General features: G+C 40.0%; 1 protein-coding gene across 2 annotated transcripts; it reads right to left on the reverse strand.

Moving 5' to 3' along the window:
* Positions 1–1,827: 1,827 nt before the first annotated feature.
* oprk1 (opioid receptor, kappa 1) lies at positions 1,828–15,360 on the reverse strand. Of its 2 annotated transcripts, XM_054741641.2 has the most exons (4): positions 13,607–15,360; positions 13,184–13,524; positions 10,632–10,984; positions 1,828–6,089 (listed from the first exon to the last, which is right to left on the reverse strand). In XM_054741641.2, the coding sequence occupies exons 2-4, from the start codon at positions 13,426–13,428 to the stop codon at positions 5,551–5,553; spliced, it is 1,137 nt and encodes a 378-aa protein (XP_054597616.1). In that variant the 5' UTR covers positions 13,429–13,524; positions 13,607–15,360; the 3' UTR covers positions 1,828–5,550. The 2 variants fall into 2 exon arrangements, with proteins under 2 accessions (XP_054597616.1, XP_015812075.1); XM_015956589.3 differs by having other exon boundaries at positions 13,184–15,360.
* Positions 15,361–15,413: the final 53 nt, after the last annotated feature.

Raw genomic sequence — 15,413 nt, forward strand, 5'->3', positions numbered from 1 at the left:
AATCCTGACGAATCGACCTCTCGCTGTCACTTAACATTCAAGGACTCACCCATCTTGAAGGCTGTTGTTGATTTTTCCACAACATGGAGGAACTCCTTCAGGCTTGTGTTATTTGAGGAGCTAAAACATGTTGCAAAGATGGTGGTAGAGTTGCGTTGCTGTTAGCCAATCAGAGCGAGATGTCCAAATATCAGGAAATAAGACTCCAAATCTTGACGTCTTCTGCCACTCCCTCCTCTAGCTGACTTCTACATCCTCTAACAGGAGCATCTGAGCTTTTTCTCCCACAGGACAACATACAAGGCATACTAGAGACCACTGCAAATGTATATAAAATATGAGTAAAGTTGACCTTTAAAGACCTTGAGCTAAAATGAGGTGGCATTAGCGGAGTCCTTCACTACACTTAAGTATTGGTAGATTACATGCACTCTATGGGAGCAGAAGATAAACATTTCTTCATGTAACTGTCAAATATTTCCACCTTTGTGAAAAAGATTCTGTCCCTTGTTCCTAAAGATGCTCTGTCCAGTTATTTTCCCTGTTCTGTTTGTTTATTGAACCAGCCACAGCTGTATTCAATTACTTTCCTTATTATTGAGACCCACAACCAGTTTTAGCCACTTTATATGGAGTCATGATGGTAGACAAACACAGCATGCACATCCAAAACTGAGACCATGCTATGCAAGCTAGAATGCTGTGAAATATGCAAATTAGAGGATAAAACAAGTAAAAAAAATCCTGCAGTTGTAGAGGTAAAAGTAGTTTTTTTTCTGTTTTCATACACCATCGGTTCTTATTATTGGAGATTGCAACAAGAAATGATTTAAATATTGTGACACTGTCATCTGAGTTTTCAAATATTGTAAATATATAAATACAGCAGAACAGAGGGTTTGGAAAGTAAAGAAGCTCTTTAATTTTTCCTTCCATTGAGCAGAAATAAATTACAGTTCAAGTGTTTGAGAAGAATCAAACGTACAAAATCTGGCTGATAGTACGTGTGTTTCTGTGGTGCCAGCAGAAACACCTGTTGTTGAGTCGGTAACGTCTCGGTAAAAGTTATTTTACATAACCTTGAGCTCGTTCCTTCATTGCAAATTCCTCTGCAAGGCCAAATGTTTTACAATTTGTACAACGAGCCTTGGACATCTGCTGTTCATTCAAGACCCTCACCATGGAAACGCTGTTATAAAAGGAGACGAAAAACAGAATCTGCGGTGAGGTGGGTTACAATTTCATGGCTGATTTGCAAAATGCACTTCTCTTATTGGAACTCTCGTGGATATGATTAAGAATGGAGCTGAAATGAAATCCTCTGTGCTGTCTGGCTGATAAAGCAACCAATTTACAAGTTTTGCAGCTTTTTATTGTGACTCAGTTGTACGTTTATGAAGCATTCATTGACATCCAGATACATTAAAATATGAAAGAGGTTCAGGAGCACACGCACACACACACACACACACACACACACACACACACACACACACACACACACACACACACACACACACACACACACACACACACACACACACACACACACACAGTGTGGGTCAAAACTGAGTTTTTAGCAGATATTTTGTTCATGATTAAGTTAAAATATTATGGTACTAAATATGACGCAAGCTAAGTGGAATATCCTCACAGAGGCTTTGATATTTTGCTGAAACAACCTTACACACTTTGAAGCGAATACCCAAAAACATTCAAAATGGCTGTGGCTAATTGCTGAATATATGGAAGGCACACAAACAAGGCACAAGAACACCTTTGAGCTCTAACTACTGAGTTAACATCAGATTTAAGCAGATAAATATGTAAACTCAACCAAATTTTAAAGTTTATTTCAACAAATCCAGTTGAACTGGTCACTGATTTTACAGTTTTCAGAAAAAAAAGTCACATTTATTTTGCAAGAGTAAACATTTACATTGAAGTTGTGTAAATTCAAATTTTGTCACCAAAACAGCAATTTTCATCTGAAAATGCAGCCAAACATTACGTAGATAGCTGGACTTCATCTGCTGTCACAAAGCAGTATTTTCAGCATGAAAGCCAGAATAATGAGCATAAATGTACAGTTACGGATTTAACATTGAGACAAGCTGCTTAGATACATCTTATAATACATGCTTGTTATTGCCACAATGGCTTTAACCTTGGAGCCCTCTGCCCGTGTAGTTTCAGAGTTAAAATTTGAAATATGTAAAATGTTCTGCACTAGAAAATAAAACCAAATGACGCTACAGAAAATGAATACATATAAATCGTTTTTTAATGGGAAATATTATTTAGCTGGTAAAGGGAGTCTGTCACGCCCATCTACTTCCAGACCATGGGCCCCTGGAAGAATGAAAAAATTAACACAAGTCAATGGAGCTAAAAATGCTGTTTTCTAACTCTGCTTATTATGTGCCATGGATTTCATGTATGATGCCCGAGAAGAAAGCGCTGATTTTTGCTATTTTAGGTTTTGTGTGAAAAGACATGTAGAACTACAAATGCTCGTCTCACCATAATGACGTCATCGAACCAGACATGAAGCAGAACAGAGGGAAAAGGGCTGTAAGTTCAGCGAACTTCAAATCCTTCCTTCAGGAGGAAAGAACGACTATAAATTCGGCCATTTGGTAAATAGCAGCTACGCTAGAGGAGAGGAGATTCTGTGGTGATGTCATATATGTGACGTGCCGATGTCGGATTTGTAGTCATGCTAATTACAAACTTTTACAAGATGATAAATCTCAAAGTATGAGACTGGCCTGGTGGAAACACAGATAATTACTTTTCATTTAAATATAAGTATGACATGTGTGATCCAGGGTCTAAAGCAACACAGATTAGAAAATAGCTCTTTTAGCCCCGTTGACTTGCACTCATTTTTTTTGATCTTCCGGGGACCCATGAGTCGACCGCACAGGGAGGAGAATGACTCCCTATTATTTGAAGTCATTAAAACCTTTTTTCCTCACGTCATCTTGGTGTGCTTGGGGGGCCCCCTGGTGGTGTGGGAGCCCAAAGCAGTTGCTTAATTCTCATCTGCCTTGGGCTGGCTCTGACCATCCAATCATAAAAAAATTCCCTCCTGTAATTCAGCTGCAATTCACAGAGAATAATCCCTGAGAGGGGCTTGGATATTCTACCTTTTTAAAGAGCAAATACACAGCAGCATGTAAAAATGCTTAATGGAGTTAAAATGCAAGTCTTTTAAATAAATCCTTAGGGACATTTTTTTCATTCCTTTGCCTGAAGCTGCAGTTGATCTTTTGTGCACGAGAACAAAAATAATTTACCTTAGTGTGACAGCCTCTCAGGTAATACACAGGTCAGACAAACAAACAAAAAAACTTGTTTGTTTTAGTCAACATGATGATCTTCACGTCCAGCTTCCTAAAATATGAAATTATATACAAACATTTAGGATCTTCTTATCTTCTCGTAAAGTCATATTTACACTGAAATATCTCACAGCCATGAAATTGACTAATTAAATTAAATGTAACTAAATGTTTATTTAATACAAACTGATCCCACAAAAAGAACTAAACCAACAATGTTAGTCTGTCTTTTTTTTAAACATTTTAATTAATAAAATTTTGGTGAAATTTTAGTGATATGTCATGAATACTCTAATATTTAACACTGTTTATGTTTAAGGAAATAAGTGAAATGCTGGCTTAAATTTGTTGGTATGCATTAATATTTTATTGAAATTATTTTGTGTTATTTTTAATTAATACAGATAAATGTGATAACTTAACCTTAGATTAAACTTCTTAAATCTTTCTTATCTTTAGGGGTAAGGTAAAGGAACACAGAGAAGTTTCTTGCTCCTACTCCCTGCTGGTTGAAAATGGAATTACAACTGTCCTAAACAACCCTGCTGCAGCCTGCTCTCGCTAGCACTAACACCAAGCTAACACTAACATGAGTCAACTAATACTACAATAAATCACAAAGTAAAAAGATCCACACTGATGGACAAACATTTTTTATCCTTACAAGTCCAGCAGCAACAAAGCCAGGTCACCACCTGTCCATGATTTTGTAGCCTCCTTAAGCTCCCGTAAACTAGCATTGGCCGCATCAATGTTCACTCTGGTTTTAGCTCTTGGCTTCACCTCCAAAGAATTTACTCTCTTATGTTTACTTCCAGGCTCCACCATTATGCCAACAGAAAAAGCTAACTTCACGTTTTACTTTATCTTCTGCTTTTTATTGACAGTCAGTGAACTGAAAAGGCTAACTGCTAGCCTTACAGCCAACACGCATTAAGCAGGTAAAGTGCAGTATTTGGTCAGCAGAATGGTTTCAGTTATGAAACTGGTAAAGTTTCTCACTCAACCATTACTGGGTCAACGTTAAAGCTCTAGCTGAAACTTAAAAAAAATTCTAGCGTTAGTTTAGCGACAATTTCTATTGTTTCATTTTTCTTTAGCATCACAAACCAATTTTGTAAACAACAACATTTAAGGAGGCCAACGACTGTTATCACACGGATATCATCATGCAGTAAAGTGCAAAGTGCAATACTTAATTTTTATATCTCAAACATATATATAATTAACGTGCACTTTATTTCTATCACTGTCACACTGTAAATTCAATAATTGTTGTAATATTACAAACTAAACTAAACTGCAGACTATTAGATGTTAAATTAACTGTTTTGTAGGACACATTTCTGGTTTTCCAGACCTTTTAAAATGCTTTATACACATTCAACTCCCACACATATTCAATGTCTGGCCCAAGGACACCTTATGGGGGGCAAAGTCGGGGATTGAGCTACTAACCTTCTGATTGGCAGCTGATTGCTGTACCCACTGATCCACAGCTGTGCTATCAGAAAAGCCAATTATGTGTAGTTGTAGCAAAAACATGGTGGTTTTACAATATGAGTAGGACTGAAAACATTAATGTAAGGCTTTGGTGGCGGATAAAATGTTAAGCCACATGGGAGTTTATTAGAAGGATGATCTCTGTACGTCTGTTATTCTATTATTAATCAATTAATATCTGTTAATAAAACATAATAGATCACTGTTTAAAACTGCTATTTGTCTGATTAAAAAGTCTATATATGTAGGCACTGTACCTTTAGAGGGGTGCCAACTCCTGGTCCAGGAGGGATGGTATCCTGCATGTTTTAGATGTTTTCCTACTTCAACACAGATGATTTGCTTCAGCAGCTTCTGCAGAGTTTGATGAGCTGCTGAGCAGGTGATTGAACCACTGAATCAACTAAAACATGTTGGACACCGGCCCGCCTGGACCCCTGCTTTAGAGCATTAACCCACAGCTACATGACGATCAAATTATTCTAGAGTTAAAACGGTCAATAAATCATTGTTGGTTTTGGTCATTTCCTGGGATTTATCGAAACTAGGCAATCTGACTCAAATCGTTGGTTTTGGTCATTTCCTGGGATTTATCGAAACTAGGCAATCTGACTCAAATCGTTGTGGTGATTTGAGTCAAACACAGATCAATGGAGTCCTCCCAGCTTTGATAAGCCATGGAGGACATGTTCATGGCTAGTCATACCGGCCTAGGTTGTCTCATGTCCCCACGACCTTCGGTGGGGCAGGTGTGATCTCTCAGTGTGCTTCTCACCCTGCTCACCCCCTGACAGTCCACGTGTCCACGCCCTCCGGGGCAGCAGAAGTCCCTGAAGCAGCGTTTAAAGTTCTCATCCAGGAAAGCATAGAGGATGGGGTTGAGGCTGCTGTTGGTGTAGCCCAACGCCACACAGAAGAAGTAGGCCGCCATGACAGCGGTGGTCTCGGGCACATGGGAGGACAGCGCTTTGACCAGGATGAAGATGTGGATGGGCGTCCAGCAGACCACAAACACCGCCACCACCACCAGCACCAGGCGGGTGATCCGACGGAGGTTGCGGTCCTTCTCACGGGAGCCAGAGAGTAGGCGTACACTTTTCAGTCGCAGGACCATCAGCGTGTAGCAGACCGAGATGATGATAAGGGGCGCCACAAAGGCAAAGATGAAGACGCAAATCTTCATCAAGGTGTCCCAGTAGGCGTAGGGGTCGGGAAACTGCAAAGCACATTCTGTGGTACCTGTTGGTCATGGAGAAGTTACAGAAGCGTTAGAGAAGGTTTGGGCTTCAAGAGGATAAATGGAGCAAAATGTGAAAACGTGTTTTGAGACCAATGAAAACCTGACTTTAATCACACATTTAAAGGTGTGGTTCACTCGTTTAAACAATGCATTTGCGGTGGTCTCTAGTTGTAAGTTGTGTGAGCTGTACTCAGGGTGGGGGATTATAGCGGTGCATCATTTCCAGGAATTAGCAGTGACCCACATCACAGCTGAGCTTCAGAAGGCAGGATTTGGAGTCTTATTTCCTGATTTTTTGGAAATCTCAACTCGGATTGGATAACAGCAACACGACTCTACCACTGACTTGCAACACTGATGTTTTTTCTCCACAAATAACACAAGCCTGGAGGAGTACTGCTGTGTGCTGAAGTTGCTAATGCTAACTGTTAGCTTAAACAAGTCAGGACGTTCTCTGCTGTTTCCAGAATGCTAAACCGACAACAGTCTTCCTCTTCGTGAGTCAAGATGGGTGAGTCCATGAATGTTAAGTGACAGTGTGATGTAGATCTGTCAGGCTTTTCAAATCCCAGCATTTCACAATCTAGTTTCTATCAGAAGCTAATGCAGGAGATAGGTGTAGGAGACTATTGTCATGTTCAGCCTGCATGAACACTCAGAGCGACTGATTATAATCAAAAATAACCATCAGAAATTGGTTTTCAGTGATCCACACCGTTAAATTTGAAAACATTCAATGCATCTATACAACAGGTGTTCCCAAACGTACAGACGACCTCACTACTCCACACATACAAACACGCTATGTAAAAACATAATAGATATAAACTACTTTGGCCCATTCATGGCTATTATTGTCATCAGTAACAGTATAAATGTTCCATAAGGACTCATTTTTCTTTTTTCCTTTTTTTTTTGGTTTATGGAGATAATCTCAGGACCTCAAATGAAATCTTTCATCACCCAATTAGTTTGGATGGATTGCTGTTGTCTTAAAACGACTCCATTCTTCTATATTTTGCATCAGTTCATTCGAACGTTATTTTAAAAACACCTTAAATTGCATTTTTATGAGACATAATAATAAATGTCTGTTATTCTATGTGTAACATCCAGCAATGGTCAGTTTTCACCTAAAAGCTGACCTACATGCCACCGGTCACCGGCAGACATAAATTCCATTCTCTAAGGTGGATTTTACATTCTACCTTCCAACAAGCAACAAGGTTCGCAGAACCTTGTTGACATTTCAGGAGGAACACGATGTCAGCCTGTGTTCCTAAACAAAGCCTTCATTTGATAACACCGCAGGATTCCTCATGTCTCTGAATAAAGCTCATATGAGTTAATCAATCGTGAAATGGAATGAACAAATGTTATATGAAATGATCAATAATGTTTTGATTAATCTGTGCTTAAATTAATAAGGTTGATTCATCTGTGCTTGAATTGCTGAAGTTTGAAATGAATATTATTATGGTATGATCAGTAATTGTAGATTTAACAAGTGAATCATTATCTACACTCAGACACAAGGTTCATTAGAGATAAATTAAAATTAAGTTAAACGTCATGACACATAGATATTTTCTTAGCCACAAATCAGAACATCCTGCATCTGAAAGAGGTGCGACATTCTGAGGTTTGCTTGTTAACACCCCTTAACATGGCACGTCCCGGTTGGCCAAGAAATCATAATATGAGAATAATAAAATAGAGCTCACTAGACGGTGAGTCAGTTCTAGAGAAAGCTACGGAAAGGCCATCCGGAGCGAGCCCTCTTCAACCCAAAGCTTTCGACAAGCTAAAAGCTGCCTACAGCTGACACAGCAAAATGGTTCCTTCAGCTATTCAGAAACAGCTGCTCTAGACGCAAATGATTTCATCTATCTGTTGTGATCCGGGAGATGACTGGACCGACCAGGTCATACTGCGGTCTTTTCTACAACTTCGGTACCTTGGGGTAAACCCCCCACCCCCACCCCCGACATCTCGGATCCATAAGGGAGTATCCTCAGGAGTATGTTGAACGCAGCCAGATTGCGTCTGACGCCGTTTTGAAAAGAACCAACTTCATAGTTTAATGCAAACCAAATTCTTTTCACCCAGAACTCACTTTCTTCTAGATACAAGGTTCTGATAAACACACACCATTAAATCACCATACATAACATCACATCCACTTAGATTCATCCATCACAGTCGTCCTATTTAACTTGTCTTGTTTTTAATTTGTTTAGAAAATACATTTCTTATCTTTTATAAACCTGACTGTCTGAATTGAGATGAAGTGTGTTTGATCCCTGAAAAAGCAAAGAATCCTAGAATCTTCTGATTAAACATCCAAAGACCAAGCAGATTGATATTCTATATTTATATAGAATATCACAGCTTATTGGTCATAAGTAAAGGTTAAAAGCAACAACATTTACCACTCTACATTGGCCTCTGGTGACATTTGCTCTCATAAATAACTACAGAGAGAAAGTAAACATTTGACGACCACTAACGATTTTAAAGTGGGACACACATGTATTATAAAATTCATGCACATAGTAGCAATTGTGTTAGATTTAGGTTGACAAACCAAGCACGGTTCTTTGGATAGATCCTGAAATTCTCTAAAATTCTACTGTTGTGGATCACAAAGGTCTGCTAATCTTCCTGCCAAATCAGTTTGAAGCAGAACTTCTGTGCTATGAATGCAAAATCCCGTCAGGATGAGAGTTCTTCATCCATAAATCTTAAGGTCAAACTCATTTCATGAACTAACCGTTTAATAGCCATTCATACGACGAATTACCAATTTTCCTGTCAAGGAGCTCGTGCGCTTTTGTTAAATTTATAGAACATCTTGTTCATTGAATTGAGAGATAATTCAGCGATTATTCTTGAGTACACACACCATTTTATCTAGTCTGGCAACGCTCCATTGACAATTCTCGGTCGTGGGGCGGGTTCTACTGTTGTCTTTCTAACAATCTCCGCATGCTACTGGACAACAAACAATGCGACATACTCACCGCAATGGATGTCGTAAACGAGGCCGTCCGCTGTTAAAGAAGGCCAAAATACATCCTTTTTGTAAGTAAAGGACTTAAACACATCTATCTGCTACTGATTCTAAAAAATCCAAATAGTCCAAAATTGATGTAAACGAGCTGTTGCCATCTTGTTCCACTCTGTTGCATCATCCCACCCACCAGACATATAGAGGGCCCTGATTGGCCCACAAAGCTAATAGAGTGCTGTGACTGGCCCACCATTGAGGACCAATCACAGCACTCTATCAGTTTGAAACCCGTATAGAGAGCAGTGATTGGCCTGCCATAGTGCTACTGGGGTCCGCAGAAGTTCCAACGGGGCGTTCCTAGAACAAAGTTTGCAAAGCAAGAATTTGGTCTAGTTCACTACGCTATCTTTTATCAATTTGAAAAGAAAAACTTTTTGTAGACGATGAAGGTCTCTGCATCAGATGTAAATAAACCCATGAATTGGAAGAAAAGTTCAGTTTCACATATTCTGTGGACCCGGATACTTGAAATTTTCCAGGTAATCCGTTGCCTTAAATATTTTGAGTAAGAAGCACGCAGGAAAACAAGTTCAATGTACTTGAGTCCATAAGTTGAATGTACTAATAACCGAGTTACAGTAACTAAAGATACTTAGCTGGAACATTTATTAAACATCCATTTATTTAAGTCAGCTTGTTTATTAAGTATTACTGTTTTTCCAATTGGGCCAGATTGTAGATTTAAACCGACACCAAATAACGCCGGCAAACTCGTGCTTCACATGATTGCAGACAGTCAGTGAGTGTTGAACACAAGGAGCTGAGACCAATGCCTTAAGGATGAACCACTAATTTAATATTAACAGTAGAACAGCACAGTGGTCCCATTCCTCCAACCACCCTCCTCACTTTTGGTGCCACCATGACAACAACAAATAACTCCACGTTTGCAACACTGAACTAATAAATAACTAAGAACAAAACTACACAACCACCTCCCCACAATAAATACCCCAAAATAGAAAAAAAAAATAACTACGAAGATGAATTCCCACTATGGGGTTATTTTTTCTATAAATTGCAGTTTTAAGTTGACTAAACTCTGGTCATTTGAATAATGCTTCAAACATGGGGTGGAAAACTTGCTTGTTAGAACTTCAGTACATCTGAGTTAATCCTCTTAGTTCTGTGCTTCTCCGTTCTGCCTCTCAAGAGTCAGAGCTCCTCAATGACACCTGGTCCAAACTGGTGTGGACCAGGTTCTTAATGGGTGCAACCAAGCAAACTTGATTATTTTAAGTAGTTTGAGCTCAAACATATAGGTACAATAAGCTAGGCTATTAAAAAGTATAGTTTACTCAAATTTATAAGGGGTATTAAAAATTACACGTTTGTAAGTAATATGAACTCAGTTTGTATAAGTAGAGAGTAAAGATTGAACTTAAATCTCAATTACAATAAGAAAGGAAACGAAACAGCTCAGCTGACTCAGAATTAACAAGTAATGCTAACAATAGGGTAAAAGTACCGTTATTGGTGTTGGTGCTTCCCAGCACCATGGCAGGTATCCCAGCAGCTGACGACAGCACCCAGATGATCACATTTATGATTTTGGCTTTCACAGGTGTGCGGAAGTCCAGCGCCTTGACTGGGTGGCACACAGCCACGTAGCGATCCACGCTCATCATGGTCAAGGTGAAGATGCTGGTGAACATGTTGTAGTAATCGATAGAAATGAAGACCTTGCACGCCACCTCGCCAAATGGCCAGGAGCTGAGCAGGTAGTCGGTGCTCTGGAAAGGCATGGTGGTGGTGACCAGCGCATCAGCCACAGCCAGGTTGAAGATGTAGATGTTAGTGGCTGTTTTCATTTTGGTGTATCTGGAAAGGTGGGCGAGAAAAATCCCAGTGTGTGAAAAAAGTCATTTGTCTTGCTGAAATGAGCAAATCTTGTCCTAAAACATCTGCCACAGATGGCTCAAGTAGCTGAGTATCGTTCAGCGATATCACCCATGTTGTTCATCCCTAAATGATGACTGATATTCACCTTGGATTACTCAGGTTAAACCCTGGTGCAAATGTCCATTTTTTGCAATATTTCAGCTTAGACTGAGAGACCATCGAAAGCAGGGGTAATCAATTTCTGGCCTGGAGGACCGGTATCCAGCATGATTTAGTTTTAACTCTGTTTCAACACACCTGGTTTCAATCAGCAGGTATAATTAGCAGGCTTCTGCAGAGCCTGATGAGCTGCTGCAGGTGATTCAACCACTGAGTCAAGTGTGTTAGAGCAGAGAAACCATTAAAACATGCTGGATTTGGCCCTCCAGGACCAGAATTGAATAGCCCTGAGCTAAAGGCTCAGGAAGCTTCTATAGGAGTGTTGCATTCATTAGCTGTGCTCGAGTGTTTTGAATGTGCGGTTTCCATAAGCTGAAAGCCACATCCATCACAGTTATAACAAACAAAGGCTTGACAAATCTGGCTTTGCATGTTATGAGTCTAGCTCGTATACTAATTAAGTTGAATTAGACTTAAAATGAACTTTGGAACCATATTTGAATATTTTGAGTCTCACCTGTAGATGGTCATGTCTTGTCACAGAAACAACATTTGCCAAGCTTCATTTAGACTCACTCACCCTTAATTTATTTGGAAAAATGCTTTTTAAAATGTAATTGAAAGATCTAAAACCCACATTTTTTCCAGTTCTTTCAAAGAGAAAGATTTTCTGAATCTGCTGATAATCTACAATTCCAATCAGAAAATACTAAATAAACGCCAAAATAGTAGTGCTTGGTTGATTATTCCTTTGTTGAACGATGACCGCACTTTTCCCACAATAATAAAAACACTAACAAATATAAATAAACAGAAAAACACCCCACATGATGGCTTTTTTTTAACCTTGACTTATACTGTCAGGTGCATCATTAGCATGGAGAAGATGCACACTGAGCCACAACATAGTGGCTCTTCCTTCTCCTCATGCTGGTCATCAGTCAGACCCCAATCCTCAACCAGAATATGGTGAAGGTCAGCCAGCATGGTGGTGACAGTCCCTCTGGCTGCCAATCAGAGACCAGTCATGCAAACCTGACCGAAGCACACCTGGCACCACTCAAAGCTCAAAGCAGGAGAACATCACCTTGAATTTTAGCATTTGCTCATTCCATTGATGCGCAATCCTTACACAAGAAGTCTTATAAAAAATTAAGAAATAATTAACCAAACACTAATTGACCTCATTTGACCAAATTTTTATTTTATTTGTATAAATATTTGTTCATTATGAGGTTTCTTTGTTGTTGCTATACAATGTAATTAATTCATTTTCACATTTAATTAAAAAAATAAAATTATTTTATAATAACTCTTCTCTTTTGTGGTCTTCGCATCAACTTTTCAAAACATTTTGCTTAAATATAAGAATTTTTTTTCATAAACAGACTTTATCCTTTTATTCATATCATTTAATTGTTAATTATTGTAAAACATCAGAATAATTATTGTGGTAAACAAAGCAAAATGTTGTTTTTTGGGTAAGAGTTTTCTTCTCATGAAATAATCTTTTTAAATCGGCATTTAGTCTGAAAAAATAAATGTTCACAAAGTAAATACGTCACAAAATGAACTGAACTCAGGATGATGATCAGAATTTTTAAATATGATCAGACATTTTAAATCAGCACTGAACGATCTGAGTGAATCTTTTAACTGCATGAAGCAGAGCAGGTGACCTTTCAGAGGAGGAAACAGACACTCCAGTTGCTTTAACTCAGGGTGGCCAAGAAGAAAATAAGAGTCAAAGCAAAGAGAGGTAATGTTTCTAATACAAAAACAAAGAAACGCCCTCTAAAAGCAGAAAAATCCAATATATATGTAAATAAAGGCAATTTTCGCACAGAGCAGGCTTCTGGCCACACACATTTATGAAAGCAAAACAATCCTCACGCGCAATCACACATACGCACCAATTTCCCACATGCTGTTTGCACGCGCTCACCCTTTCTACCCCTCTTTTTTTACACACACACACGCACACGCACACCCACACACACATCAAAGAGCAAAACTCACCTGATGATGACATACATCACCAAACAATTACCCACCAAGCCCACCACGAACACCACCGAGTACACTGCGACTATGATGGGGATGATGGGCGACATAGGCTCGGGCTCGGAGTCCCAGGTCCCGTTCGGAGTGTAGTTGAAGACGTCAGATAAGCCAGGCTGCCAAGTGAAGTTCGGCACGCACTCACCGGACTGACCCGAAGGACACCGGTCCTCTTTGAAGATGTGCACCACGCCGCTCTCCATGGTGCTGAACACCGCTGCTCCTCCCGCCGCCGCTGCTGCGGAGCGCGCACTGACCGCTCAACTTCACCTTCCCCCCCAAAAAATACAGCCGACAATCTGACAAAATAAAAGTTACGTTTGTTGCAAAGGAAAAACGAAGCGCAAAAGACACACAGTGACATTAACTAATGCATCTCACCTCTTTTAATTCGAAAGTATTTTCAAAAAGTCCATTCAAAGAACTCAAGCGCGGTGGAGAGACGTTTTTAAGGCGCACAACCACAAAAATGAAAGTGGAAACAGAGAAATTTAGCAGGAACAGCTGGTTTCTGGGTAAGGAGTGAAGGAGGAGGGAAAATTCGCAGCTTGTGCCACCGCTGCGCGCCCGAAGGTGCGCACTGGAAGCCCGCACTGCTCATTCAGTGACATCAGAGGCTGAGCCCATGATATGACAGCCAGCAGAAGGGTTCAAGCCACAAGAATCACCATCAGCTGGAAGTGTGCTCTAACGTTTGGGAGATTCTTGCATTATTCTCACCCCTAAGAGTCCTAAATGTGACCTCTAGAACACCTTCACGCTGATTTGATCCCACTAATGTTTAGGTATTGGTTCAATAAGTTGCTAAGAGTAGAACAGGAAACATCCCTATAGGGAACTCAAGTTGCGAGAATTCTGAAAATATCTGCTCTTATATGGTCCTTGGAAGTTCTTGAACTTGGCGATGCAAAAAAGCTGGTTTGAAGGTTTCAGGTGGAACCTTCAGCTGGGGGCATCAGATAATTTCCAAGAACACAACAACTAAAGTAATTTTTAAAGTAACCAAAACAAACACTCAAAGGGAGGAATTCAGAGAAAACTCTTATCTTATAACTCATTCTTAAATTTAATTAATTAATTTCACTGAAAACAATGAAAAGCCCCAATTTAACCATAGATAGACAACCTCTTTCATGTCCCATCTTCTCTCCACCTCACCACCCTGCAGTAACCTCATCAACAAAAACACACCGTGGGTCTAGATGAAGAGAGCCCCTCTTGACTGAAACCCCGCTCCACTTGAACATTTTTTTAATTCCCTGCGACAGACATGAGACAGGTTCCAACCAGGCGTCATTAGGTATGTGCTTTTTCCTTCTCCTCCACTCATGCAGTTGCTTAGAGACCCACCATGGCCAGATGTTGTTTGAGTGACAAAGCCTTGCTGTCAGTGTGTTCCCCTCTTCAGCCTGCGTCCGCCAGAGCAAATATTTGATAGAAACTCTCTCCGAGGTCCTGCTTGAACCTTGAACCACATTGCTTCTTCGCCGTGCGAGAGCGACTCAGAGGACAGTAACGGTGTTTACCTTGAATGTTAATAATGGAGCGCCAAAGGTTTGTTTATGCACAGATACAATCAGCTCTGCTTCTTCTGGCACTCGAAGCAGCACTTTTTAAATCTAAATTCCAAGGGAGGAGAAGAATTGTAGCCCCCAGCAAACAAGGTCAAGGATTAGTACGCTTTTGTTTTGAAATTATTTTGTGTTAACAAAGTAAACTCCAGGTACTGTGGATGTAACTCGTGCTTTTGCTAAAATATAATAGAAAATCCACTTTTTGGAGTGCATGTGATACAATTTTCTCATGAAAAATACCCCAAACCCGTTTCTGGCTGCAGTCATGCATTTTCCAGTCTCAGCTGCAAGTTTTCAGATGTTTTGGAAAAGCCTCAAAGGAAACCAAGTGCGTCATCAGGCATTGCTCCTCCTGATTTTGATGTGACAGATGACTGCTTTACGCCTCCACCGGTACCAGAGTGGATATTCTGACAAATTACTTCTGCATTGGGGACAAAACGCCTCCGCAAAAACCACGAGTCCTGTCTACAAAAACACACGCAACGGTCAGCACAGGATACGTGTGTTAGGCGACCAACTACCTGTAAGAGACTAGGCAGCCCAGTGTTTAGAGTAATTACCTGGCATGCTGTCTTGCAATGACCTCACACTGGTTCAAGTCCCAGTTGCAG

This window comes from Nothobranchius furzeri, chromosome 11, assembly GCF_043380555.1.
Source record: "Nothobranchius furzeri strain GRZ-AD chromosome 11, NfurGRZ-RIMD1, whole genome shotgun sequence".
Classification (NCBI taxonomy): domain Eukaryota; kingdom Metazoa; phylum Chordata; class Actinopteri; order Cyprinodontiformes; family Nothobranchiidae; genus Nothobranchius; species Nothobranchius furzeri.